Below are 26,941 nucleotides of genomic sequence, written 5' to 3' on the forward strand. Positions count from 1 at the left end.
TCCAAACCACACCTCAAAATCTACAAAGGAATACCTTAAGAGGCACAAGCTGAAGGTTTTGCCATGGCCCTCACAGTCCCCTGACCTAAACATCATTGAAAATCTGTGGATAGATCTCAAAAGAGCAGTGCATGCAAGATAGCCCAAGAAACTTGTAGAACTGGAAGACTTTTGCAAGGATGAATGTGTAAAAATCCCCCAGGTAAGAACTGAAAGATTATTAGCTGACTACAAAGTGTTTACAAGCTGTGATACTTGCCAAAGGGGGTGTTACTAAGTACTGACCATGTCAGAAGCCCAAACTTTTGCTTCAGGTCCTTTTCATTTTTTGGTATTTTACGCCTGTAAATGATGGAAATAAAAATGTAATTGTGGCAGTGGGGGCGTGGCCAAGCAGCAGTCTGTGAATGGAGGGCGGGGTCGGGGAAGATAAGTGACTAAGTCATTACACCTGGTGTCAATTAATGTTTGTTTGTTTGTTTGTTTGTTTGTTGCAGGGATGGAGTATAAAAGGAGGGGGAGAGCAGAGAATAATCTCTCCCCTGACCAGAACACGTGTGTGTTGCGTGTGTGACTGTGTGAGTGAGAAAAGCTGAAAAGCTAATAAAAACAGCAAAATAAAGTGTCTGTCTGTGTGAATACTAACTCTCGCCTGCTGTGCTTCTGTGCCCCACCCACATCAGGGATTACTACAGTGGTGCTGAAACCCGGGACACGGAAGAAAACCACCCCATGGAGTCCTCCCCGTTTGAAGAGCTCATCCTTGCCCTCGCTACCACCCAGCAGAACCAGCACCAAGCGCTGATCACCCTCCAGAAGGAGCAGCAACAGCGCTTCGAAGCCTTGATGCTGGCCCAGCAGGAAGATTGCCAGGCGTTCCAGCACCTGCTCACGCCAACCAGGCCATCAGCCACTGCTGCCACCACCCTCACGAAGATGGGACCACAGGACGATCTGGAAGTGTTTCTCGCTCTCTTTGAGCAAGCAGCCGAGGCATGGGGGTGGCCGCTGGAGCAGTGCGCGGCGCACCTCCTCCCGCTCCTGACTGGCGAGGCGCAGCTCGCAGCACAGCAGCTCCCTGCTGACAGCTGGCTGGCCTATGCGGGCCTAAAGAAAGCCATCCTGCAGCGGCTCGGCCACTCCCTAGAGCAACATCGTCAGCACTTCCGGATGCTGACACTGGAGGAGGTCGGCCGGCTGTTTGCATTTGGCCAGCAACTCCGGGATGCCTGCCGGCAGTGGCTGAGGGCGGAAGACCGTGACACCGAGGAGATCATCGATCTGGTGGCACTGAAGCAGTTTATCTCTCAACTTCCAGAAGGAATGGCGGAATGGGTCCAGTGTCACCGCCCGGCATCGCTGGAATGAGCCATCGAGCTGGCGGAGGACCATCTGGAGGCGGCTCTGATGGCAAACAGATGAGGCATCTCCCCTCGCTTCTCTTCCCTCTCTCTCTCCCTCCTGTCTCTTGTCCCCCTCTCCACCCTGTTCCCCTGCCACGAAGGCAGCGGCTGTCCTCCCATCTCCCTCTTCTGTGTCTGTGTAGTCTCCCGCTCAGGTGAGTGACGCCCATAACACCAGTGCAGAGGGAAAGCCTGGGCTGGTGTGCTGGCGCGGCGGGGAATTGGAGCCTCTCCAGAGTCAGAGCTCCACAAGGGAGGTGGGTGCTGTCATCTCCGACGTGCCAGAAACCACCCCCGATTGGGCCGGAACGTATCGCATACCGGTGAGTATTCAAGGGGATACATATCATGCTTTGGTGGATTCCGGTTGTAATCAGACCTCAATTCACCAACACCTGGTGCAAAGTGAGGCATTGGGGGGAGCACAAGCAGTGAAGGTGTTGTGTGCGCACGGGGATGTTCACCATTACCGCATTACCAAACGCATAGAATAAAGGTGGTGGTTAGTCCTCGTCTTACCCACTCGTTCATTTTGGGTACTGATTGGCCGGGATTTAAATAATTAATGGAGTATTTAACACATAGTGGGTCCTGCCCTAGTAGGTCACGGGACGATCCTGGTGTGGCATTGGCTGGAGAAGCTGTTGCAGAGCCGTCCACGTTGATACCGCGTCAGAGTGAGGAGCAGCCCGCTCCTCCTCCCTCTCTCGGGGAGTCCCTTGGGGATTTCCCGTTAGAGCAGTCGCGGGACGAGACTCTGCGGCATGCGTTTGACCAAGTGAGAGTAATCGATGGTCAAACTCTTCAGCCGAGCGCGGCACCGACCTTCCCCTATTTTGCCATTATTAGAGAGAGATTGTACCGAGTGACGCAGGACACTCAAACTAAGGAACAAGTAACCCAGTTGTTAATCCCAAAGAGCCGTAGGGAACTTGCATTCTATGCAGCTCACTTTAATCCCATGGCTGGACACTTGGGACAAGACAAAACACTAGCCCAAATAATGGCTCGGTTTTATTGGCCAGGGATTCGCGGGGATGTCCGTCGGTGGTGTGCGGCGTGCCGTGAATGCCAATTAGTCAATCCTGCGGCCACTCCAAAAAGCGATGTTGCGCCCTCTCCCTCTAATCGAGACCCCGTTTGAGCGAATTGGGATGGATCTCGTCGGGCCATTAGATTGGTCAGCACGGGGATATCGCTTTATTTTAGTTCTAGTGGACTATGCAACGCGATATCCAGAAGCAGTGCCTCTCCGCAATATCTCAGCACGCAGTATTGCAGAGGCACTCTTCCGCTTTATCTCCCAGGTCGGGATTCCGAAAGAAATCCTGACAGACCAAGGCACCTCATTTATGTCATGCACATTGCGCGAGCTGTATGGGTTACTGGGGATTAAGTCTATCCGCACCAGTGTCTATCACCCACAAACGGATGGATTAGTAGAACGATTTAACCAGACACTCAAAAACATAATCCGGAAATTCGTAAGTGAAGATGCGCATAATTGGGATAAGTATCTCGAGCCCCTGTTATTCGCAGTACGAGAGGTCCCACAAGCCTCCACAGGGTTTTCTCCCTTTGAATTATTATATGGGCATAAGCTGTGTGGCATTCTGGATGTGCTGCGGGAAAATTGGGAGGAGGGACCTTCACCAAGTAAAAATGAAATCCAGTACGTTCTTGACCTGCGCGCAAAACTCCACACCCTCACGCACCTAACCCAGGAGAATTTATGGCAGGCACAAGAACATCAAAGCCGGCTGTATGACAGGGGCACGCGCCTTAGAGAGTTCATGCCGGGAGACAAAGTACTTGTATTATTGGCCACGTCGAGTTCTAAATTAGTCGCCAAGTGGCAAGGGCCCTTTGAGGTCACATGGCAAGTTGGGGACGTTGACTATGAGGTGAAGTGAACGGATAGGGGTGGGGCACTGCAAGTCTACCACCTCAACCTTTTAAAACGCTGGAATGAGGGGGTCCCCGTGGTGTTGGCGTCGGTAGTCCCAGAGAAGGCGGAGCTGGGGCCGGAGGTAAAAAAGATAACATCTCGGACCACTCCAGTCCCTTGTGGAGACAACCTCTCGCCGACCCAACTCACGGAGGTAGCCAAGTTGCAGAAGGAATTTTCCGATGTGTTCTCGCCCCTTTCGGGTCGTACCCACCTCATAGAACACCACATCGAAACGTCCCCAGGGGTGGTAGTGCGTAGCCGCCTTTACTGCTTGCCCAAACACAAGAAAAAGGTGGTTCGGGACGAACTCAAGGCCATGCTTGAAATGGGCATAATCGAGGAGTCCCACAGTGACCTGGAGCAGCCCAGTGGTCCTGGTTCCCAAGACTGATGGGTCGGTCCGGTTCTGTGTGGACTATAGAAAGGTCAATGCTGTGTCTAAATTTGATGCGTACCCAATGCCTCGCATTGATGAGTTGCTTGATCGGTTAGGCACTGCTCGCTTTTATTCGACACTGGATCTAACCAAGGGATATTGGCAGATCCCCTCGACTCCTCTATCCTGAGAGAAAACGGCCTTTTCCACATCATTTGGTATACACCAATTTGTCATGCTCCCTTTTGGGTTGTTTGGGGTGCCCGCTACATTCCAGCGGCTTATGGACAGGGTCCTCCGCCCTCATGCTGCCTACGCGGCCGCCTATCTAGATGACATAATAATCTACAGTCATGATTGGCCGCGGCACTTGGAACACCTGAGGGCTGTTCTAAAGTCGCTGAGGCGAGCGGGCCTCACAGCTAACCTGAAAAAGTGTGCGATTGGGCTGGTGGAAGTACAGTATCTGGGATTCCACTTGGGTCATAGGCAGGTGCATCCCCAAATTAACAAGACTGCAGCGATTGCGGCCTGCCTGAGGCCCAAGACCAAAAAGGAGGTGAGGCGGTTCTTGGGGCTGGCTGGCTATTATTGTAGGTTTCTACCTAACTATTTGGACGTCACCAGCCCGCTAACCGACCTCACTAAAAAGGGGGCTCCAGATCCGGTCCAGTGGACGGAGCAGTGCCAACAGGCCTTCTCTGAGGTAAAAGCGGCACTGTGTGGGGGGCCACTTTTACACTCCCCTGACTTCTCTCTCCCCTTTATTTTGCAGACTGATGCATCGGGCTGGGGACCGTTTTGTCCCAGGAGGTGGAGGGTGAGGAGTGCCCTGTGCTGTACATCAGCTGAAAGCTGTCGATGCGTGAAAGCAAGTACAGCACAATTGAAAAGGAGTGTCTCGCTATCAAGTGGGTGGTCCTCGCCCTCCGATACTACCTGCTGGGGTGCCCTTTCACTCTCTGTTCGGACCATGCGCCCCTCCAGTGGCTCCACCGCATGAAGGATGCCAATGCGTGGATCACCCGTTGGTATCTCGCTCTCCAGCCATTTAAGTTCGAGGTGATCCACAGGCCGGGGGCACAGATGGTGATGGCGGACTTCCTGTCCCGCCGGGGGGAGTCAGCTTCAGGCTGGACGGCGGGGGTATGTGGCAGCGGGGGCGTGGCCAAGCAGCAGTCTGTGAATGGAGGGCGGGGTCGGGGAAAGTAAGTGGCCAAGTCATTACACCTGGTGTCAATTAATGTGTGTGTTTGTTTGTTGCAGGGATGGAGTATAAAAGGAGGGGGAGAGCAGAGAAGAATCTCTCCCCTGACCAGAACATGTGTGTGTTGCGTGTGTGACTGTGTGAGTGAGAAAAGCTGAAAAGCTAATGAAAACAGCAAAATAAAGTGTCTGTGTGAACATTAACTCTCGCCTGCCGTGCTTCTGTGCCCCACCCACATCAGGGATTACTACAGTAATTTTGCGGAAAATATTAAAGAAATGCCTCGTCTTTACCTTTATGCCTTTTGGTGATCAGTTCATCTTCTGCTCACTTAACTATTCACAGTAACAGACATTTTCAGCAAGGGTGCCCAAACTTTTGCATGCCACTGTACTTGGAATTGATCATTAGATAAGAGCACTCAGGTGGGGAAAAAAAAGAAAAACCCATTTCCTATAAGACACTACTTGTAGATTACTTTTACATTATTCTAATGCAGTAAGCACCAGTGCTCTTCCTGGAGAGCTACCTTCCTTCAGAGCTTCCAGATTCACCTGATTCAAATGCTGTCTTCAAAAGTTGTTGATTGAGTTGATGAGGTTCATTAAATTAGATCTCCAGGAGAGGGATCACAGTGACCATTTTTCAAATGTTTTAAGGTAAAAGTATTAAGTTGTCCTTACTCTTCATTGAGTGCACATCTGCGATTAGTCAAAGCACCATGTTTCGTCAGTGTATCACTAAGTTCCTGGTACAGATGGTCTGCCAGGCTCGCTGGTATTCCTTCCCATATCACGATTACTACCACAATGCACGATGTTTCGCAAGTGTGACCAGCCCGCTCTCGTACCAGCACCAGGACCTTCTCGTCCACATTGGCCCGACGGATAACCTACATGCCACATATATATAAAAATAGCTTAATGAAGTGTTCTAATTCTATGGGAATGTTGTAATGGTAATACAGCTTGCAAACAAGAAGCCAATAAACAACTTACCCATTTAGCAATGGGGCAACCCTGTGTGCTCTTACCCTCCTTGCCTGTATACACCACTTTCTCAATCCTAATAGCACTGCCAGTCAGGCCAGTCCTTAAAAATATATAAGTTTTTATACATTTTCAAAAACACATGTAGCTAGAATGTTGGTAAGGAATTTAAAGAGGATGTCTCACCTCTTTTCCATTATTTCTCGGATGCCCTTGATATTTGGAGATGCTCCCAGATGAGTGTAATATGGGCCTTCATCCTTTTCACTAATTTGATCTAAGGAGAAGAGAACAAAAGATGTAATAGAATAACTACTGATAGATGATTGTTGTTAATTCTCAGTCAAATTAGATTCCTGTTTTTAACTACTAGTTGGAATGATGTATATGTATAATGTATATAAAATTAGGTAAATGTAGAATGTAGAAATCTGTATATTTGTGTGCTGTTTTAAACCAACTAAAAAGAAAGTAAGCCTTACCAACACAATGACATGGGGGAATCTCATACTGAGTTTTAATGGGTGTATCCAGCAGGTTTTTGATGGGAGTATCCAGCAATTTCATGGGTGAATCCAGAAAACACTGCAGCCCTGGCTCCTTTTTGGGAGTAGAAGCAGGAGGTTTATACTGGTCCTCACTACTTCCCTCAAAATTTGTAGAGATCACTGCCACGCCTCCAGCCATCTCCACCTTCACCTTATTGGGGGACTTAATGGCTAGAGACCTTCTCTCAAACACAGGGAAAGGCTGGTACTGTTGTAATTGCTGCTCCATGGTGGCCAGGATACTCTTATGCTGACTCTGCGACCAGTTTGAAGATGTCTGTTCCTGTTTTACTGTCGCTATCATGCTTCCAGTCAGGTCACGATCCTGATGCTGCATTTGAGGGGGTGGCATTCGGATTGGAACCTCAAATCTTGGGTCATTCTCACGTTTAACAAGTTGCAGGTCAGGTCTGATCTTGTCGGGGCTCTGGGGACAGCTTGGCTTTTCCTGCTTTTGTAGGAGATGCATTCGCAGGGCTGCATGCCTCTGGAAGTCCCGTTGTGAACCTGGGCTTGGAAGGGATCCTCTTTGGAATTGGAAACAGGAGTTCCGTGATTCAGCTTTGGGAAATATCTGGGCTGGCATCTGTCTACCATGGGTACCATCTGATAGCTGAAGTTGCAGTTGAGCATGTTGTGAGTGCTGAAAGTCCACATTTTCAGGCAGTATGTGTTCAACAAGCTGTTGGCAATGTTGTGCACTTAGAGATGGGGTGGACTGTCTCTGTGGCTGGTTTTGCATTTCTGCTGCATCGCTGCAGCCAAACATGGATGCCGTGTCATTAGGTGAAGGCTGCGAGTTGGGCCGAGGTTGATCAGGAAAAGGGAAGGTTTGTTGCACAGATGGATTGGATCCATTCTGCACTTTACTTGTCGGTTTAGGTTGCCTGTATGCTGGAGATAACATTTCTGCCTGTGTATAGCTTTCCACTGTGTGTCTGTTTGGGAGTTGGGAATTCACCTGACTCTGAGAGGGGTTCTGTAACTGTGGTGCCAATTTTGGACCCTGTGCATCATGATCCATGATGCTGGTTTGCTGCTGGTGGGCTTCATATTGCTGGTGTGGCTGTGAAGGTCGCCGATGCACAAAGTCAGGAGGTAGTACCTGCCCTAAGGTTTGATCATTTTTGCATAATTGCTCTTGTTGCACTGGGCTAAAAAAATGCTCATTTGCATGTTGTTGGGGCTGGGTGTGTATATCGGAGGAAGTTTTAAGTGTTCGAGGTTGGCACTCTGTGGCAGCATTAGGATGAGGTTGTGTAGGAAGCTTGTAGCCATTTTGCATGTGACCTTCCTGCTGTTGGGGGAAGCCTGGCTGCATCTGAAAGCTATGTGAGGTGTCATGATTGAGCAGATCAGCCTGGCTCTGTGTGGCTATGTTCTCATTTGGAGGGAAACCCTTCCATCTGTGTGCCTGGTTGGCATGGTGCTGTGGAGTTGGAGTAGAGTTCAAATTGATCCAACCTATGTGAGTATCAGAAGCCATGTTACCTCTCTGGTCTGGGAGAGGCGGTTTGTGTTCCAGCTCATTACACTGATTTTTTGGAGCTGCATGAATTTTCAAAGGAGAAGGAGCCGAGACTCCACTGCCTGGGGGGCTGCTATCAGCTGAGCAGGAAACACCTGCCTGGCACTGTTTAGTCCCATATTGTAAGTGCTGTTGGACTGTAGGAGTGCTGGGCTCCTGATCAGTGGCTGAGTTCTTGAGTGAACCAAATGTGCCAGCAACTTCAGCCTGTACTGGCATTGGGTAAGACTCCTGACTGAAATCCTGCCTTGATTTGGAGAACATGTTTAAACCCATGGGGTTGCTGGCAAAACACTTCCTGCCATTTTGAGCCTGTGAACCATCACTGATGCTCAGTGTTGAGGCAGTTCCTGGCCCTTTCTCCAAATCACTTTGTGGTTGATTTTCCAAAGCTGGTAGGTCAGCAAGAGGGTAAGGAGGAGGCTGATGCTGCTGCTCTGCTCCAAAAATTCCAGAGTACCCATTCACCATAAACTCTGGGTCATAGCCATTGCTGCCATGTACTTCTGAGGGTGTCTTGGCAAATGGCTTGGCGGCAGACATCTGAACTGAAGTAGGAAACCCTGAGGTAACTGAAGGTGAAGAGATGGCCTGCTCATGCAGATTGCTGGTGTCTTGTGTTGTGGACATGTGGTTTAGGTAATACTGAGACTGAGTTTTCTTTAAGAGGTCACCAGCAGGATCTTCCACTGAAGGTGGAGTTACTGTAGCACCATTGTGCATTGGCATCTGCTTGTTCCTTGCTAATGAGAAGATGTCCCCATTGGGATAATTACAGTTACCTGTGTCTGTCACAGGCTTGCTCACCTCAGGGATTGTGTCTAAACATCCTCCTAAACATCTTTCTGTATCTGTCTCTTTCTTTTCCCATGGACCAGTTGTCTCTGAATTAACACAAAGCTTTTTGGGCTGGTGAAGAGCCACTAATGACTGTTCGTTTAGTGCATGCTTCACCTCACCATTTATCTTATACAGGCCCTGATCATACATGGTGACTGGGCTGGAACAGTCATCCCGGTGTCGTTTCATTGGCTTGAAATTGCTCCAACTGATATCCCCGTTAGGTTGCTGAGGGCTGGTGTCAGGCGACTGGTTCCCATTCTGCAGCTTTACAGGTACCTGGTGGACACTAAGCTGTGTATGTATCAGACTTTCTTCCGTCTCATGCCTGGCTTGTTCTCTTTCCATCTGGCCTGCTCTGAGTCCATTCACAAGGCTAACGTCTCTGCTTCCTGCAAAAATAAAACACATCAGAATCCATTCATCTGTCTATCACCCAGTCCATGCACTTGAGTACTGCAAGAGGGAATATTTCATTTCTAGGATCATGGTGCAGCACACAAAACAATGTACAAACCTACAGTTTCATCACACTTCTGTAGTGTGTTTATCAGTGAATGGTGTGTCTTGCTTTTTTTTGTTGTTGTTGGCTGATTGTGTAACCAACACAGATTTAGACTTGTCAGTACAGTAGAAACAATTTGACCCATTTGTATACTGATAACACAACACTCTGCCCTCAACTAAACTAACGCCCTTATTGCTTGATGTACATGCTTCTGTGCCTGCAGACATGTGCTTATTGCGCAACCTTCATGTTGTTTCTCTCTCTCTCTCTCTCTCTCTCTCTCTCTCTGTCCTGAGACAAGCCAAATCAAAGAACCTCATAAAAGCCTTTAAAGGGTCTGCAAAGTAAAAATAAAAGGCTCTGACCACATTCTTGGCGTATTTGGCTTTTTTGGAAACACCCAAAATAACCACCTGATCAAGAAGTCATGTTCAAACAGATGTTTTTATTAATTAATTAATTAATTAATTAATTATTATTATTATTATTAATTCTGAGAATATATCATGTGATTTAGGACGGTGCACTTTGATACTCCCAGAATGTTTTGTTACTTAATATTTTGCCTGCTAATTACCAGTTAGCTGTTTATGAGACCAGTTTCTTCTATCTATCCATCTGGCTATCTATCTCTGTCTGTTAATAAATACAGGAGCATTTATTTGTTGTTTATTGTTGTCATAATATGGGGGAAAGAAGGGAGGAAACTAGGGACATGGAATAATGATGATAATGACAATTATATTTGCACTAGAGTTTAAAATACTTATTTATATGTACTATATAACATCGACCTCTGATAATCCATTTGAGAGGAAAATATTAGCTGTGTAACTGCCTGATCAGATTGCCTTCTGCACCTGTAACCTTCTGCACATGTTCAGTATGCCATCACACAGCGATGACATTGTGATGTTGTATGGACAGGAGAACCATGGTGGAACATGGTAATAAAAACTGCAGAATTGTCTGTATTTCAGAGATTCTATTCCGATTGTACACTTGGGACATAAGTATAAACACACACATCTAGCCAATCATTTTCATATAAACGGTAATTTCAGAATCGTCAATCGGAATTAATTCATTCTGAATGTAACAAAAAAAAAGTGTGCATGTGAATGTAGCTACTGTTAGCCTCGCGAGTTGGTGTCTGTGATCATGTGATTTTGTGTAGTAGCAGTAAGACTAACACACACACCCACCCACACACACACACACACACCCCTATTTATCATTAAACAAGCAGATGCATTGAAACTCAAGTTTTTGTTTCAAAGGATGCTAAAGTGCATTAATCTCTAAAATTTATCTTTTATTTATTTTTATATATATATATATATATATATATATATATATATATATATATATATATATATATATATATATAGCAATTAGAAAAAAGTGTTTATATGCATGTTTTGTTTAATTATTTAAGATATATAAAATGCAAAAATCTTGCGCATCATTCACTTATTAAATGTTATTTAAATAAATATAGTTTATTGCATGATAATATATGTAACAATACTGTGGCAGTGGGGGCGTGGCCGAGTGTCAGTCTGTGAATGGAGGGCAGAGTCAGGGAAGGTGAGTGGTCGTGTCACTACACCTGTTGTCAACTAACGTGTTTTTTTTTTCCCCCCTCCGTGCTCTCATGGAAGGCAGTCGCGTTTCTCTGCTCTCCTGTCCTTTTTTCCTGCTTGTGCTCTTTGTTTCATCTCGTCTGCCTATACTTTTTTTTTTGAGAGACTCTCTCCGCATTGAATTTCTAAACTAAAAAAGCATGGATTTGATAAACTGGTCTCCTAACGAAATTGACACAGTTTTCTCAACGAGAAGTCTGGGTTCGGGGGAACCCACCTGTCCTGCCGGAACGTCTGTGGAGGACATTGGAGATATCTACCTATTCGGAACCATGATTACCAGACTTTTGCTGATTGGATTAGGCATTGCCCTGGTATATCGAGGAAATCAGACAACGGTGACAGCTGTTCAAAGCCCCACAAAGCTGCTCGATATGATTGAAGCGGTGGGCAAAGCTGTCGGCACTCAGACTGTGGCTATAGAACTTGAACCACAACATGGTTGTCATCTTGGAGACGCTTTCGGCTTTGCAAGGAATAAGTATTTCGGAGACCGAATTGAATTGAACAGAATGGACGAAATGGACAGATATGGATGAGTGGTGTGGACGTGTAAAGACTGCGTCTGTTTGAAAGACCAAACAATCTCTATCTTATCGACATTCGGCTCCCTGAACAGCACCGGCCTCGATCAAAGCTGTTGCTGGGGCAACATTTCCCCCAGAAGGTCACTGCTGGGAGACACTCTTGCATTCTTCACATTCCTTCCCCAATTTTCCACGGTCGCCATTTTTCACCCCCATTGTGACAAGCGGGTGAGTGACCAGCGCCCTCATGGCTGCAGGAGCGGACAGCTGCTTGCTTGCGCTGGGTTACCTCTACCTCCTCCCCTCCTACCCCCTTACCCCTCCCCCCACCCCTGATTGCCCCCTCCTTCCCCCCCCTCAAGTCCCGTGTTTTAAAGTGTACTTGTGTTATTGTGTGCTTGTGCGGAGGTTTTTAAATGCTCCCACACTGTACTCCTGATAGGAGCATAGTGGGGGGGGGGTGTTCTTTTTTCCTCATCTTTCCTCATGCTACTACTGTGTTTCTTTTTCTTTTATCCCTGTCTTCCTGTCCTGTTCCCCCTCTGTAAGGACAGGTTGATGGTCAATTTCACTGGTAACAGTGATAATAAAGGGTTCATTCATTCATTCATTCATTCATTCATTGTGTGTCTCCTTCAGTGACCACGCCTGATAAAAGGAGAGTGAGAAGGGGAGGTCAGCGCCGAGGGCTTGTTAACAGCCTGTGTGTGCATGCATGCATGCGTGTGTGAGAGAGTGAGAGTTTCTTGAGCCCTTTGCTGAAAAGCTGTAACATAAAGAACCCACTTCAATGCAAACAGCCGCCTGCCGTGCTTCTGTGCTCCACCCACACCAAGGTCTCACTACAGTGGTGCCGAAACCCGGGACGAGTGCAGAAGGGAACAGCCCCATGGAGTCCTCGCTGTTCAAGGACCTCATCCATGCCCTTGCCACAGTCCAGCAGAACCAGCACCAAGCGCTGGTCACCCTCCGGAAGGAGCAAGAACAACGGTTCGAAGCCTTGGTGCTGGCCCAACAGGAAGACCGCCAGGCATTCCGGCACCTGCTCGCGTCAGCGGGGCCCACAACCGCCACCGGAGCAGACACTCCCCACCTCACCCTAATGAAGATGGGCCCACAGGACGACCCGGAAGCCTTCCTCGCACTCTTCAAGCAGGCAGCGGAGGCATGGGGTTGGCCGGTGGACCAGTGCACGGCGTGCTGCCTTCCCCTGCTGACAGGCGAGGAGCAGCTGGCCGTGCTGCAGCTCCCTGCTGACAGCCGGCTCGTGTATGCAGACCGTCGGAGAGCCATCCTCCAGTGTGTCGGCTGCTCCCCAGAGCAACAATGGCAGTGCTTCCACTAGCTGCGCTTGGAGGAGGTCGGTCGTCCGTTTGCGTTCGGACAGCAACTCCGGGACACCTGCCGGTGGTGGCTGAGGGCAGACGACCGCGACAGTGATCGACCTGGTGACACTGGAACAGTTCATCGCGCAACTTCTGGAAGGAACAGCAGAGTGGGTCCAGTGTCATCGCCTGGCGTCACTGGACCAGGCGATCAAGCTGGCAGAGGACCACATGGTGGCGGTTCCGATGGCAGGAAGGTGTGCCTCCTCTTCTTCTCTCTCTCCCTCTCCCTCTGCTTCCCGTCCTCGCCCCATTCCCCCACGGCGGAGGCGGGGGCCGGCTCCTCCCCAGCCGGCCCAGCGCACCTGTGGTGTCCTCCTGTTTCCCCCTTCCTTGTCTGTCTCCTCCCCCTCAGGTGAGTGATGTCTGTAACACCAGTGAAGAGGGAGAGCTTGGGCCGGTGTGCTGGCACTGCAGGGATCCTGGATATCTCCAACATCAGTGCTCCGCGATGGAGGTGGGCACGGTGGTCCGGGTCCCCGACGTGCCAGAAACCACCCTCGATCAGGCCGGAGCGTATCGAATACTGGTAAGTGTCCAAGGGGATACATATCAGGCTTTGGTGGATTCCAGCTGTAATCAAACCTCAATCCACCAAAGCCTGGTGCAAGGTGAGGCATTGGGGAGAGCACGGATGGTGAAGGTGTTGTGTGTGCACGGGGATGTTCACAACTACCCTTTAGTGTCTGTCCACATTCTATTTCAAGGGGAAGCTATGGCCTAATGGTTAGAGCAGCAGTGCTGGGACCAAAAGGTCACTGGTTCAATTCCCTAGGCCAGCAGGATAGGCTATACCGAGTGACGCAGGACACTCAAACTAGTGAAAAGACAACACTGTTATTAATTCCAAAGAGCCGCCAGGAACTCGTATTCCAGGTGGCTTACTTTAATCCCATGGCCGGACACTTGGGGCAGGATAAGACACTAGCCCGAATAATGGCCCGGTTCTATTGGCCAGGGATTCGTGGGGATGTCTGTCGGTGGTGTGCGATGTGCCATGAATGCCAATTAGTAAATCCTGCAGCCACTCCAAAAGTGCCTTTGCGCCCTCTCTCTTTAATGGAGACCCCTTTTGAAAGAATTGGGATGGATCTCGTCGGGCCATTAGATCGGTCAGCATGGGGATAACGCTTTATTTTAGTTCTGGTGGACTATACAACGCGGTATCCAGAAGCAGAGCCTCTCCACAGTATCTCAGCATGCAGTATTGCAGGGCACTACGTTCATGTCACACACACTGCGCGATCTGTATGGGCTGCTGGGGATTAAGCTTATCCGCACCAGCGTCTATCACCCACAAATGGATGGCTTAATAGAACAGTTTAATTAAACCCTCAAAAATATAATTCGGAAGTTTGTAAGCAAAGATGCACATAATTGGGATAAGTGGCTCGAGCCCCTGTTATTTGCAGTACGAGAGGTCCCGCAAGCCTCCACAGGGTTTTCACCATTTTAATTGTTATATGGGTGTAAGCCGCATGGCATTTTGGACATGCTACGTGAAAATTGGGAGGAGGGACCTTCACCCAGTAAGAACAAAATTCAATACATTCTCGACCTGCGCGCCAAGCTCCACACACTCACGCACTTAGGAGAATTTGCGGCAGGCGCAAGAACGTCAAGTCCGACTGTACAACAGGGGCACGCACCTTAGGGAGTTCACACTGGGAGACAAAGTACTCGTATTATTGCCCATGTCAAGCTCCAAATTGGTCACCAAGTGGCAAGGGCCCTTCGAGGTCACACAGTGAGTCAGGGACGTTGACTATGAGGTGAGGCGAATGGACAGGGGCGGGGCATTACAGATCTACCACCTCAATCTATTAAAATGTTGGAATGAGGAGGGCCCCGTGGCGTTGGTGTCAGTAATTCCGGAGAAGGCGGAGCTGGGGCCGGAGGTTCAAAAAGGAAAATTGACCTTGCCCACCGCTCCGGTCCCCTGTGAAGACCACCCCTCCCTGACCCAGCTCACGGAGGTAGCCCAGTTGCAGAAAGAATTTTCCGACATGTTTTCGCCCCTGCCCGGCCACACCCACCTCATAGAACACTACATTGAGATGCCCCCGGGGGTGGTAGTACACAGCCACCCTTACCGCCTGCCCAAACACAAAAAAAAGGTGGTCCGGGATGAACTTGAAGCCATGCTCGAAATGGGCATAAACGAGGAGTCCCACAGTGACTGGAGCAGCCCAGTGGTCCTGGTCCCCAAGACCAATGGGTCGGTCCGGTTCTGTGTGGACTATAAGAAAGCCAACGCGGTGTCTAAATTTGATGCTTACCCAATGCCTCACATTGTTGAGTTGCTCGATCGATTAGATGCTGCCCGTTTTTATTCGACACTGGATTTAATGAAGGGATATTGGCAGATCCCCTTGATTCTTCTGTCCCGAGAGAAAACGGCCTTTTCCACACCGTTTGGCTTACACCAATTTGTCACACTTCCTTTTGGGCTGTTTGGGGCGCCCGCTATGTTCTAGCGGCTTATGGACAGGGTCCTCTGCCCCCATGCCACCTACGCAGCTGCGTATCTTGATGACATTATCATCTACAGCAATGACTGGCCACGGCACCTTGAACACCTTAGGACCGTCCTAAAGTTGCTGAGGTGGGCGGGTCTCACAGCAAACCCAAAGAAATGTGCAATTGGGCGGGTGGAAGTATGGTATCTGGGTTTCCACTTAGGCCATGGGCAGGTATGTCCCCAAATTAATAAGACAGCAGCGATTGTGGCCTGCTCAAGGCCCAAGACCAAAAAGGGGTGAGGCAGTTCCTGGGGCTGGCTGGCTACTTTCGAAGGTTCATACCCAATTATTCGGCTGTCACCAGCCCGCTGATGGATCTCACTAAAAAGGGAGCACCAGATCCGGTCCAGTGGATGGAGCAATGCCAACAGGCTTTCTCTAGGGTAAAGGCTGCACTGTGTGGGGGGCCACTGTTACACTCCCCTGATTTTTCTCTCCCCTTTATTTTACAGACAGATGCGTTGGACAGAGGGCTGGGGGCCGTTCTGTCCCAGAAGGTGGAGGGGGAGGAGCGCCCTGTGCTGTACATTAGCTGAAAGCTGTTGATGCGGGAGGGCAGGTACAACACGATCGAAAAAGAGTGCCTAGCCATCATGTGGGCAGTCCTTGCCCTCCAGTACTACCTGCTGGGATGCCCTTTCACCCTCTGTTTGGACCATGCGCCCCTCCAGTGGCTCCACCGCATGAAGAATGCCAACGCGCAGATCACTCGTTGGTATCTTGCACTCCAGCCATTTAAATTCAAGGTGGTCCACAGGTCGGGGGCGCAGATGGTGGTCGGCTTCAGGCCGGACGGCTTCCCAGCCTGAGTCGAGCGGTGGGGGTATGTGGCAGCGTGGCGTGGCCGAGCATCAGTCTGTGAATGGAGGGCAGAGTCAGGGAAGGTCAGTGGTCGTGTCACTACACCTGTTGTCAATTAACGTGTGTTTGTGTGTCTCCTTCAGTGACCGCGCCCAATAAAAGGAGAGTGAGAAGGGGAGGCCGGCGCCAAGGGCTTGGTAACAGCCTGTGTGTGCGTGCGTGTGTGAGAGTTTCTGGAGCCCTATGCTGAAAAGCTATAAAATAAAGAACCCACTTCAACGCAAACAGCCGCCTGCCGTGCTTCTGTGCTCCACCCACACCAGGGTCTCGCTACAAATACATTTATTATTTATACTTCAATATATTGTTACTTTATATATTTACATACGACAATATATTATATCCTTTTACATGTTTATCAGATAGAAAACTTCAAATTGCTAAAATAATGTATTATTTATTTATTTATTTATTCATTCATTCATTTGTAGTTTTTATTTGAATACTCTAACATTTTCAATAATAGATTTTATTATTCATAAGTAATTCACAGAGATGTGATCTGGTTTGTTTGGCAAATACTCTAATAATAAATTAATCTCATGTAAGCGTTTCAACACTTATCAGACTTAATTCCTATACTGACGAATGATGCTGAGTTTTTATGGTACGAGCTCACAGAGTGTGGGTTTAATCATATTTTATTCAGATTAAATGTTAAATCTGGAGCAGAGATGTGTGTGTGTGTGTGTGTGTGTGTGTGTGTGTGTGTGTGTGTGTGTGTTCGCTGCCTTCCCCCTTTATTCTTGTGCACTACAGAGAGCCGATATAAATAAATCACCCAGTTATGGCGCTGATTTCCGTGTGACACACACAATTATTAATGTATGTCACATCCACGACATCTGCAAAATAATTAGAGCACTCTGAGGCTCAGCACGGCGATCTGTCATCATAACAGCATCGCTCCTCTCTCTGTCTGTTCTGCTACATCACCCGCATTCCCAGCAATATTTATCAACACGTCTATTCCAGTTCTACACATTATATAAGATAATTTACACATCTCTATAGCTCTATGTCAGTTACAGCAAACTAGCATGATCTGTAGTTAGCCTAGTGTTAGCTACCTTGCTAACAAACATAGAGACAATAAAAGGGTTAACATTATCTAGAGTGCTGACTATCTTGACTAAATATACAATTTCAGAAAGCTAATGCTATAGTGGCTAAGTTGAAGAGTTAGCTTGCTGGCTATGAGTGCATAGTGTGGTGCTGTATTTTGGCAGCTTATTAGTTTAGCTTCACAGCTTAACTGATATTTTGCAATTAGGAATTAAAATCAGTATTTTATGCTTGGCAGTATGTTGGATCACCAGGACAATACTACCATACTATACATTGTGTCAAAGCAGTACATCACAGGTAATGTATGCTATTTCAAAAGGCGTGTTAGCTAGCTAGCTTGTGACAGTCCAACAAAGCTGGTGAATGTGTGGCTGTGTCCCGAACCATACACGACTATACCGCAATCACAAGTGTTGTATTAGTTTGAGACACTGGCCGTCGTAACCTAGAAAACTTTACTGTGACTGCTAAACATTTGGTTAACATATTTGCTAGTATATTTTTTAATCAGGACACCTATCCCTAAGTGTCAGCTAGCTATGACTTCCCAACCACAAAGTACCATATCACTGTTTTGTGCTTTTCAGGTTTAATTATGAACAATTATTAACACTTATCAAAAACAGGAAGCTAGACCATGCTAGCAATGCACATGCTAAGCTAGTTTATAAAGCTCTTGGGGACTAGCTTTCCTTTCCATGATGATGTTAAAACATGACACACACTGGGGGTTGAACATAAACTTTACTGCAGATGGTAATAAATGTGAGCCGGAGTGATGTGTTTCTGTTGGCAGTGACACACTCAAGCTGTGGCTCACATCTGAAAGGCATTAGCACTGTGTAGTACACACACACCCCTGACAGTTGAATGAACAGACTCAACTTCACAGAAGAAATATTTCTTCATCTGAGACACCAGTGATGCTGACTTTTCCTTCACTTCAGACCTGCCCGATCCATCCTGATGCCCTACTTCTGGCCTGACTTTCATCGCATTGCTCCTGTGGAAGACGGCCCCATATGGACAGTTTAAAGACACATTTAGAAGATGCCCTGGACACTTACAGTTTTGCTGCAATGGTTTAGGACAATAGTCACCATAATAACTTTAGGACTACAGTTGTCATGAACAGTTTTACACTCAAGTCTCCATCAGTGAATAGTTTATAACTTCAACAAAACAGACTTCCTGTTCAACTATAATGAATTTCCTGGTTACACAGTTGTACTTTGTAACTCTATAGGACACAGTTATAGAAGTGAGTTATTTATAATCACACTATCTGTTATCACCCAGATGAGGATGGGTTCCCTTTAGAGTCTGGTTCCTCTCAAGGTTTCTTCCTCGTGTCGTCTGAGAGAGTTTTTCCTCAACACCGTCACCTCAAGGTTGATCATTAGGAAAAAATTAAGGATAAAATTAGCTCATATGTTTAACCCTTTGGTGACTGACCCCTTGAACATGGTTCCTCCAGGAACGATGACGTTTCAGTCGTCAAGACAACGGAAAAACTAAAATACAAGAGCATTTTGTTTTGTGCACAAGAGCATTGTGACGTATCTTTCTGTTTTTGTATTTTAGTTCTTCTGTTGTCTTGACAACTGAAAAGTCATAGTTCCTGGAGGAACCATTTTCAAGGGGTCAGTCACCAAAGGGTTTTAAAGCCTTTAATTTTCTGTAAAGATGCTTTGTGATAATGTATGTTGTTAAAAGTGCAATACAAATAAATTGACTCGGTTTGACATCTGTAGTGGATGTGGGTGCAGCAGGGCTCGAAATTCATATATTTTTTCACCAGCCAGCCGGACTAGTTCCCTTCCAAAGTAACTCGCCAAACAGAAAATCAACTAGCCAAAATTTGTTCATGTATGAATTTTACTTCCGTCAAAAATAACACAAAAGAGAGTCATTACCATTGTTCATGACTAATGTGCATTTATTTCAAGACCCGAGTATTTTGATACTGTTTTTTTTGCACACTTTACAAACTGGCATTTTCTGTTCCACGTCCTCCTCGCAATATCCAAAAAAAATGCCAGATGACTGACCCCTTACTAGTTCTTTTAGGAACCAATTCGTCCGCTTCCATTTTTAATTTGTCGCTGAAATTGACAGAGCTTACACAGTAGCCTATGCAACACCAGCAATTGCACAAACTGAGTCAGCGCTGTAAACCGAGACTAGGAAATCTTCCTGCAAGTTCCTTTCAGCACTGAGATGTCGCCCGGGATTGGTTGGCGAGTGCGTGACGTTATTGTTTTTTTTACCCTTAGGCAGCCTATCATGTTACTGCCTGAGGGACAGGGAGAAAACCACCGGAAAAGGTTTTAAACAAACGCAACAAACACGAAACAAACGCAAGTCAGCAGATGACCATAAAATACTCAATAGTTACGATATAATAATTTTATGCATCTCACACAGAATTTTCAGAGATATATCGAGTATATTCGATATATCGCACAGCCCTAGTCTGAATCTTCGCTTCATATATATTTTTTTATTTTCAACTAGCCAGCCGGGCTGCCTAGTGACAGGAATTACCCACCAAATGACAAATTAAGTCGCCTCAGGGTACCGGACCACTGCGAATTTCGAGCCCTGGGCAGTATTAATACTCTATGGGTGCTGGGTGCTGCATCAGTGACACACACATTCTGATTTTGGTGAGTAACTGGGGCAACATGGGCAGAACTTATGCTATATATTTATTGGCATTTAAACTTGATCAGATGACATCATCACTAACCCTTTCTTGTCACTTATTATTATTATTATTATTATTATATAAAATGCTGTTTTTCCATCCATCCATTATCTGTAGCCGCTTTATCCTGTTCTACAGGGTCGCAGGCGAGCTGGAGCCTATCCCAGCTGACTCTGGGCGAGAGGCGGGGTTCACCCTGGACAAGTCGCCAGGTCATCACAGAAAATACTGTTTTTATTTACACAATATAATAGTTTTAGCAGTACTGTATTAGCTAATCTAGTGGATGATGTAATTTAAACCAGTATTTTATGCTAAGCACTACTGAGACAATGCTAAATACAGTGCAAGAACGTGTGTGGACTTCACTGATAATATTAATGCCACGATATCTATAGATATATTATGGTGTAGTATTATGATGCCATTTTGGGAGCACATCCACAGTACTGTACAGAGTAAGCAGTATTGTACAGTATCTCATAATAATATTCTGTAGATTCTGTATTAGGGCCTGTACAGGGGGGAGCAATAATTGTGGAGGGGACTCTCAGTTAATATCAGCATCCTGAAAAAAAAAAAAGTCCCACCCCTGATCTGAGCATGCTCCAGCAGCATTGCTTTGTCGTGTGTGTGTGTATACTCTTTTCTTGATGTGTGTTTGCTCAAAGATGAAGCTGTTTAGGTTTCTACCACAAATAGAAGCCATGTTTGTTGTAACTCAGTTACCTGGAGTTCTGCTATTTCTCTATTTTGACTTCAGCCTGCGTGTCCATTTTATTTTTCCTGAAATATTATATTAAGGCCAGAGTGTTTGATCTCCCCTCTCCTTGTATAGCAACACTATTTTGTTTTTGCTATACACATTTGTGTCTGAGATCAAAAGATAATTATGAGAGAAAATATCTCAATTTGAGCTTTCATTTCCTGATATTTACATCTGGATGTGTTTAACCATTTAGAACATAGCACCTTTTCTTTAAACCTACCCATTTTTAAGTTCTCAGAATTATTGGAACATGTGACTGACAGGTGTTTCTAGTTACCCAGCTGTGTCCTGTTAGATTGATTGTTTAAACAATTAATCGCTCTGAATATCTGCTCTTGGATTGAGTCCTGGGTTTCATCTGTGAAAACTGCATTATTTGTTAAAAAGTATAAACCAACATGAAGACCAGAGAGCTGTCTATGGGAGAAAAGCAAGACATTTTGAAGCTGAGAAAAGAGGGACAATCCATCAGAGCCATTGCACAAGCACTGGGATAGCCAATGCAATAAGCAAGAATGTCTTGAAAAAGAAAGAAACCACTGATGTACTAACAGTCAGACATGGAACAGGCTGACTGAGGAAAACAACAGCATTTAATGACAGAAACATTGTGAGAGCTGTGAAGAAAAAACCCAAAACATCAGACAGTGCCATCACCACCAACCTCCGCAGAGCAGCAGTGAAGGAATCACTGCTCGAAGAAAACTTATAGAGGCCATACCACAAGATGAAACCACTAATCAGCAGTAAGAATCAGAAGACCAGATCAGAATTCACAAAGAAATACAGAGAAGAGACACAAAAGTTCTGGAACCAAGAGGAACCTCTACCAAAGTGAAGGAAAGTCAAGCACGGTGGTGATAGTGTCATGGCTTGGGCTTCATGGCTGCTTCTGGAATGGACTCACTAATCTTTACTGATGATGAACTCATGATGGTATCAGCAGAATGCATTCAGAAGTTTACAGAAACATTCTGTCTGACATTTTACACAGAAATGCATCCAATCTCTTCGAATTGGGAGGAACTTCATCATGCAGAAAGACATCAACCCAAAGCACACTGCATCACAACAGAGGACTTCATCAGGGGGAACAGTGGAAGGTTTTAGACTGGACGAGTCCATCAGCAGACCTGAACCCAACTGAGCAGCGTTTCACCTCCTGAAGAGAAGACTGAAAAAAAAAAAAACAGCAACAAACCACTACTGAAAGGAGCTGCGCTACAGAACTGGAAAAGCATCACAGAAGAAGAATGTAACAGTTTGGTGGTCAGTGGGTCATCGGATTGATGCAGTTACTGCAAGAAAGGGATATGCTACTGCTAATTATTATTATTATTATTATTATTATTATTAATAATAATAATAATAATAATAATAATAATTTCAATTTATAATTGTTATTTACTTGAACATGATCTGTTCCAATAGTTTTGTTCACCTAAAAATTGGGGCTTCTGCCACCGAAGGTTCCATGTTCTAAGCTTTAACCCATTTAGATATAAATATCAGGAAATGAAAGCTGAAATTCTGATCTATTGTCTCATGTTCCTCTTTTGATCTCAAACCCAAATGTGTTTCGCAAAAACAAAATAATTCCCTTGCTGTTCCAGTACTTTAGGAGGGGAATGTATAGTAAGTCTAAATAAAGTGCCTGATGCCTCAGGCTCCCCAAAGGGCAGAAATGCCTGCTTCAGCACTCATGATCAAAAGCTCTGTGTCTGTGTGATGAGTGCATTTGAAGGGATCCACTTCAGAGTGCGCACTTCATCAGGGGTACAAAGCAGCTGTAGAGACACTAACACATACCAGACTGAGATGTGTGAAATTGGTTCCAGCTGTTCGAAGCTCAGGGTTTGTGGAAAGAAGTGAAATGGAGAACCTGCTCATGCATTCGGCACTCTGTAAGGTTTTACAGTTACGAGAACATTATTTCCTGCAGGAAGAATAGTTTGTGCTTGTCACAGTGTTGTTGCTACACAAACAACAGAACAGCAGATACGCAATCTCTCACACATGTGTTGCTAAAGTACTGAATTTTCTCCAAAACAAACCCTAAACCCAGAAGCAGTGCATTATGGGTAATACACACACTTAGATACAGACCGTGTGAACACTCCAACATCGATTAACCTCGCCCTGCACTGATTATCCTTGTGTTACACAATCATACTGACTAACATCAAACAATGACATCACGGTCATGTGACCCTCACTGGCGGTAACTCTCACCATCACTGCTGCTGTTCTTAATGACATCATCAGCGCTCTGTAAACATTACGCTGTGCTGCATGTGTGCTTTAATTGCAATAAGCCAAGCTCAGTCATACTCATACCTACATCTAATACACTCCATATCTCTCTGTCTGTCTATTTCTGTGTGTGTGTGTGTGTGTGTGTGTGTGTGTGTGTGTGTGTGTACGAGAGAGAGAGAGAGAGAGAGAGATTGATTTTGTACATTAATCAGAATATCACAGTTTATTCTCTCCACATTCACTGGATATGAGCAATTGCGTGCTCTGATTGGCTACTCTACTACTAGGATATCAGCTCATATAGATGACTTGCAACCACGTGATCAAAATGTGCCACGTCATGAGTGTCCACCATGATAGTGGATCTACAAAGCAACTAGGATGGCAGCTGCTGAAAGTGTGTCTGTAAACAATGCTGAATTTTCTCAGTATTACCACGATTTGAATGATCGAGCGAAGATAGATGTGTGTGGTTTTGCCCCATATTATTTAAAAAAGTCAGACTTTTCTGAAGATAAGACACTTCTACTGACCATTGAGTATGAATACAGGTCATTTCGCCCCATGACCATTTCATCCAAAGCCTTTTTCATACGTACTATTGGTTATTTTATATTTCAGGTATTTGTTTGTTCCAAAAAAGGAGAAATTCTCAGTGGAATTTGACCGAAGCAAAACACATTTTTGTAAAGCAAATGAGTGCCATAGTATGGATCATGTTAAATCTTTAGGTGCTGAGCAGCGCTCTCATGGGGGCTTCATTTGCGAATCTTGGGGCAAGGTGCGGTCCTACCAACCTGAGACTGTGCGCTTTCCAAGGGGGATGTTTAGAAGGAGGTGTCTGTCAAATTTGGCTTTGCTGTGAGCTCTGTTGGCCGAGTTATTAATTTTTAAAGCTGGCTGGATCATGTTAAATCTTTAAGCGCTGAGCAGCGCTCTTGTGGGGGCTTCGTTCGCAAATCCCTGGCTGAGGTGCAGTCCTACCGACCCGAGACCATGCTCTTTCCAAGGGGGAGGCTTAGAGGGAGGTGCCTGTCAAATTTGGCCTCGTTGTGAGGACCGTTAGCCGAGTTATTCATTTTTTAAAGCCGGCTGGATCATGTTAAATCTTTAGGCGTGGAGCAGCACTCTTGCGGGGCTTTCATTCATGAACACAGGAATACCTGAAATATAAAATAATTGATAGTGCGTATGAAAAAGGCTTTGGATGGAATGTCTTAACTATTGGGTGAAATGGTCATTGGATGAAGTGTCCTGATCCCCTCGTCTCCTCTCCATACTAAGCCTCAGAGTTTCCTCTTTCCGAATCACGGGCGGAATTCTAAAAAATCGGAATGTGCCACGGTCACAAGTACTGTTGTGACAACAACCATATACAGCAAAAATATATGGCATAGCTAAAAGAACACTTAAAGCAGTGGAAAAACAGAGAGAGTTACGCACGTATGACTATGTTTTGTATGGAATGTCGCTTTTGTATCTCCACCAACATGGCCGACACCTGGGTTTCTATTTTGCTTTGATGTCACTTGCAAGTCAAGGATACCTTGAGTACAGAAAAACAAAATGGTGGTGCGTGTTGCTGAACCAACCGAGGACAAAATAAAAACTCTACTCAAAAACAAAACCCTCCAAAATGATCAAGTATTTAAAAGAAACAGAAATAGCTAATGAATATAGTTTTTGTTTGTTTGTTTTTCCCTCCAGTATCCCCTGTTCCACACTCCAGCCCAGTCGGTAGCGGTTATGCACCTTTAAGTTGGTTTGCCAACCACCAAAAAACCTAAAGAAGAAGAAAACTTTCAAAAAAATAAAAAAGCAACAAAATATGGAATGCAAGTTTTTGATGGTAAGAATGAGTCTTTTTTTTATTGTTCAAGAATTATTATTGCATTTTTCACAAATTGCTCCTGTTATTTCACCGGTTTGTTTACATTCTAAGCGGAAATGATTTTGTCGGACGTTTTGTATAAAGTTTTTATTTATCGAACTTGCAAAAAAATAAAAATAAAATGCTCTGTTTCTCAAAATCCAGTGAATGTGGATAGAATAAAACAGTTATTCCACTCAATCTCATCGTACATGACTTATACACGACTCGGTGCTACGCGTCTCGTCGCCTATCAGCTCATGTACGACTCGATTTCATGGAATAATTGTGATAAATATTGTCACAATCATCACAACAGCACTAACACTCCGCTCCGCTCCAGGGTTTAGTGGTAGCTGAGCGGTACTGAGCAGCTCACACACACACCACCCAGAAAAATATCTCTGAGTGGGTAACAAAGCAGCTCTCTCTCTCTCTGTGTGTCTGTGTGTGTGTAAAACAGTTCCTGAGGCTGAGGGAAGGGGCCGGACACACACTCCGGTTGTGTGTAGTAGTCAGCATGTGTGTTCAAAGAAACACTCACACACCACAGCAGCTGAAATGTGGTGGAGTTATTTAAACTACAGGATGCACACGTGTGTGTGTGTGTGTGTGTGTATACGCATGATCCATAAATTTGCTTGTGAGCTGCTGTTTGGCTCCTGAATGATCTCAATTGTTCATTTCCTCCATGCAGCAGCTTTGTGTGTGTGTGTGTGTGTGTGTGTGTGTGTGTGTGTGTTGGTGATAACACACCTTGGCCTGAAGCTATATGCCACAGAACAGAACAACACGAGGCACATGTTAAGTTAATCGTTACCTAGTTAGCAGGAGTGACAGTTTCCTCCACTGTGTTTATTGGTGATCACATGACCCACTCACCAGTTGAGTGGTTACAGTCATGTGAACACTGTTGTGAAGGAAATACAGCGACTATGCTAGGCTAATGATTTAGCTAGTTTTGTATGCAGAGAATGGGAAGACACAGTAAAGACTGAAACGACACAGAACCATCCAGAATGTTAACATTTACCTCAGATGTGTCGCTACATTAGTAAGAAAATGCTCAGAATGACTAAAATTAGACGTTAATTTCAGTTAAAATACAAATTTATCAATGTGGGTTTGGACATTTTGGAAAACAACATTGTGTCACAACTCGTACACAAACCCAGATCAGAAAAAGTTAGGACGGTGTGGATGATGCAAATAATAAATAAAAAGAAATCAGCAATTTGTAAATGCATTTTGACTTGTGTTTCAGTGCAGACAAAATGAACCCAAGCTATTTCATGTTTTGTTGGTCAACTTAATTTCATTTGTTAATATACTGTGGTGCTTGAAAGTTTGTGAACCCTTTAGAATTTTCTATATTTCTGCATAAATATGACCTAGGGGCGGCACGGTGGCGTAGTGGTTAGCGCTGTTGCCTCACAGCAAGAAGGTCCTGGGTTCGAGCCCCGTGGCTGGCGAGGGCCTTTCTGTGCGGAGTTTGCATGTTCTCCCCGTGTCCGCGTGGGTTTCCTCCGGGTGCTCCGGTTTCCCCCACAGTCCAAAGACATGCAGGTTAGGTTAACTGGTGACTCTAAATTGAGCGTAGGTGTGAATGTGAGTGTGAATGGTTGTCTGTGTCTATGTGTCAGCCCTGTGATGACCTGGCGACTTGTCCAGGGTGTACCCCGCCTTTCGCCTGTAGTCAGCTGGGATAGGATCCAGCTCGCCTGCGACCCTGTAGAAGGATAAAGCGGCTAGAGATAATGAGATGAGATGGGGGAATATGACCTAAAACATCATCAGATTTTCACACAAGTCCTAAAAGTAGATAAAGAGAACCCAGTTAAACAAATGAGACAAAAATATTATACTTGGTCATTTATTTATTGAGGAAAATGATCCAATATTACATACCTGTGTGTGGCAAAAGTATGTGAACCTCTAGGATTAGCAGTTAATGTGAAGGTGAAATTCGAGTCAGGT

General features: G+C 45.8%; 1 protein-coding gene across 2 annotated transcripts in view; it reads right to left on the reverse strand.

The window, feature by feature from the left end:
- tet2 (tet methylcytosine dioxygenase 2) overlaps window positions 1–26,941 on the reverse strand; it is a 76,452-nt gene that overhangs the window by 15,731 nt on the left and 33,780 nt on the right. For both annotated transcript variants that reach the window (XM_060926656.1, XM_060926657.1), the window contains 4 exons: window positions 6,409–9,234; window positions 6,113–6,203; window positions 5,936–6,029; window positions 5,621–5,829 (listed from right to left, as the gene is read on the reverse strand). In XM_060926656.1, coding sequence (XP_060782639.1) covers window positions 5,621–5,829; window positions 5,936–6,029; window positions 6,113–6,203; window positions 6,409–9,190 — 3,176 coding nt within the window. In that variant the 5' untranslated portion in view covers window positions 9,191–9,234. The remainder of the gene's footprint in view (window positions 1–5,620; window positions 5,830–5,935; window positions 6,030–6,112; window positions 6,204–6,408; window positions 9,235–26,941) is intronic.

Source organism: Neoarius graeffei, chromosome 7 (assembly GCF_027579695.1).
Source record: "Neoarius graeffei isolate fNeoGra1 chromosome 7, fNeoGra1.pri, whole genome shotgun sequence".
Lineage (NCBI taxonomy): Eukaryota > Metazoa > Chordata > Actinopteri > Siluriformes > Ariidae > Neoarius > Neoarius graeffei.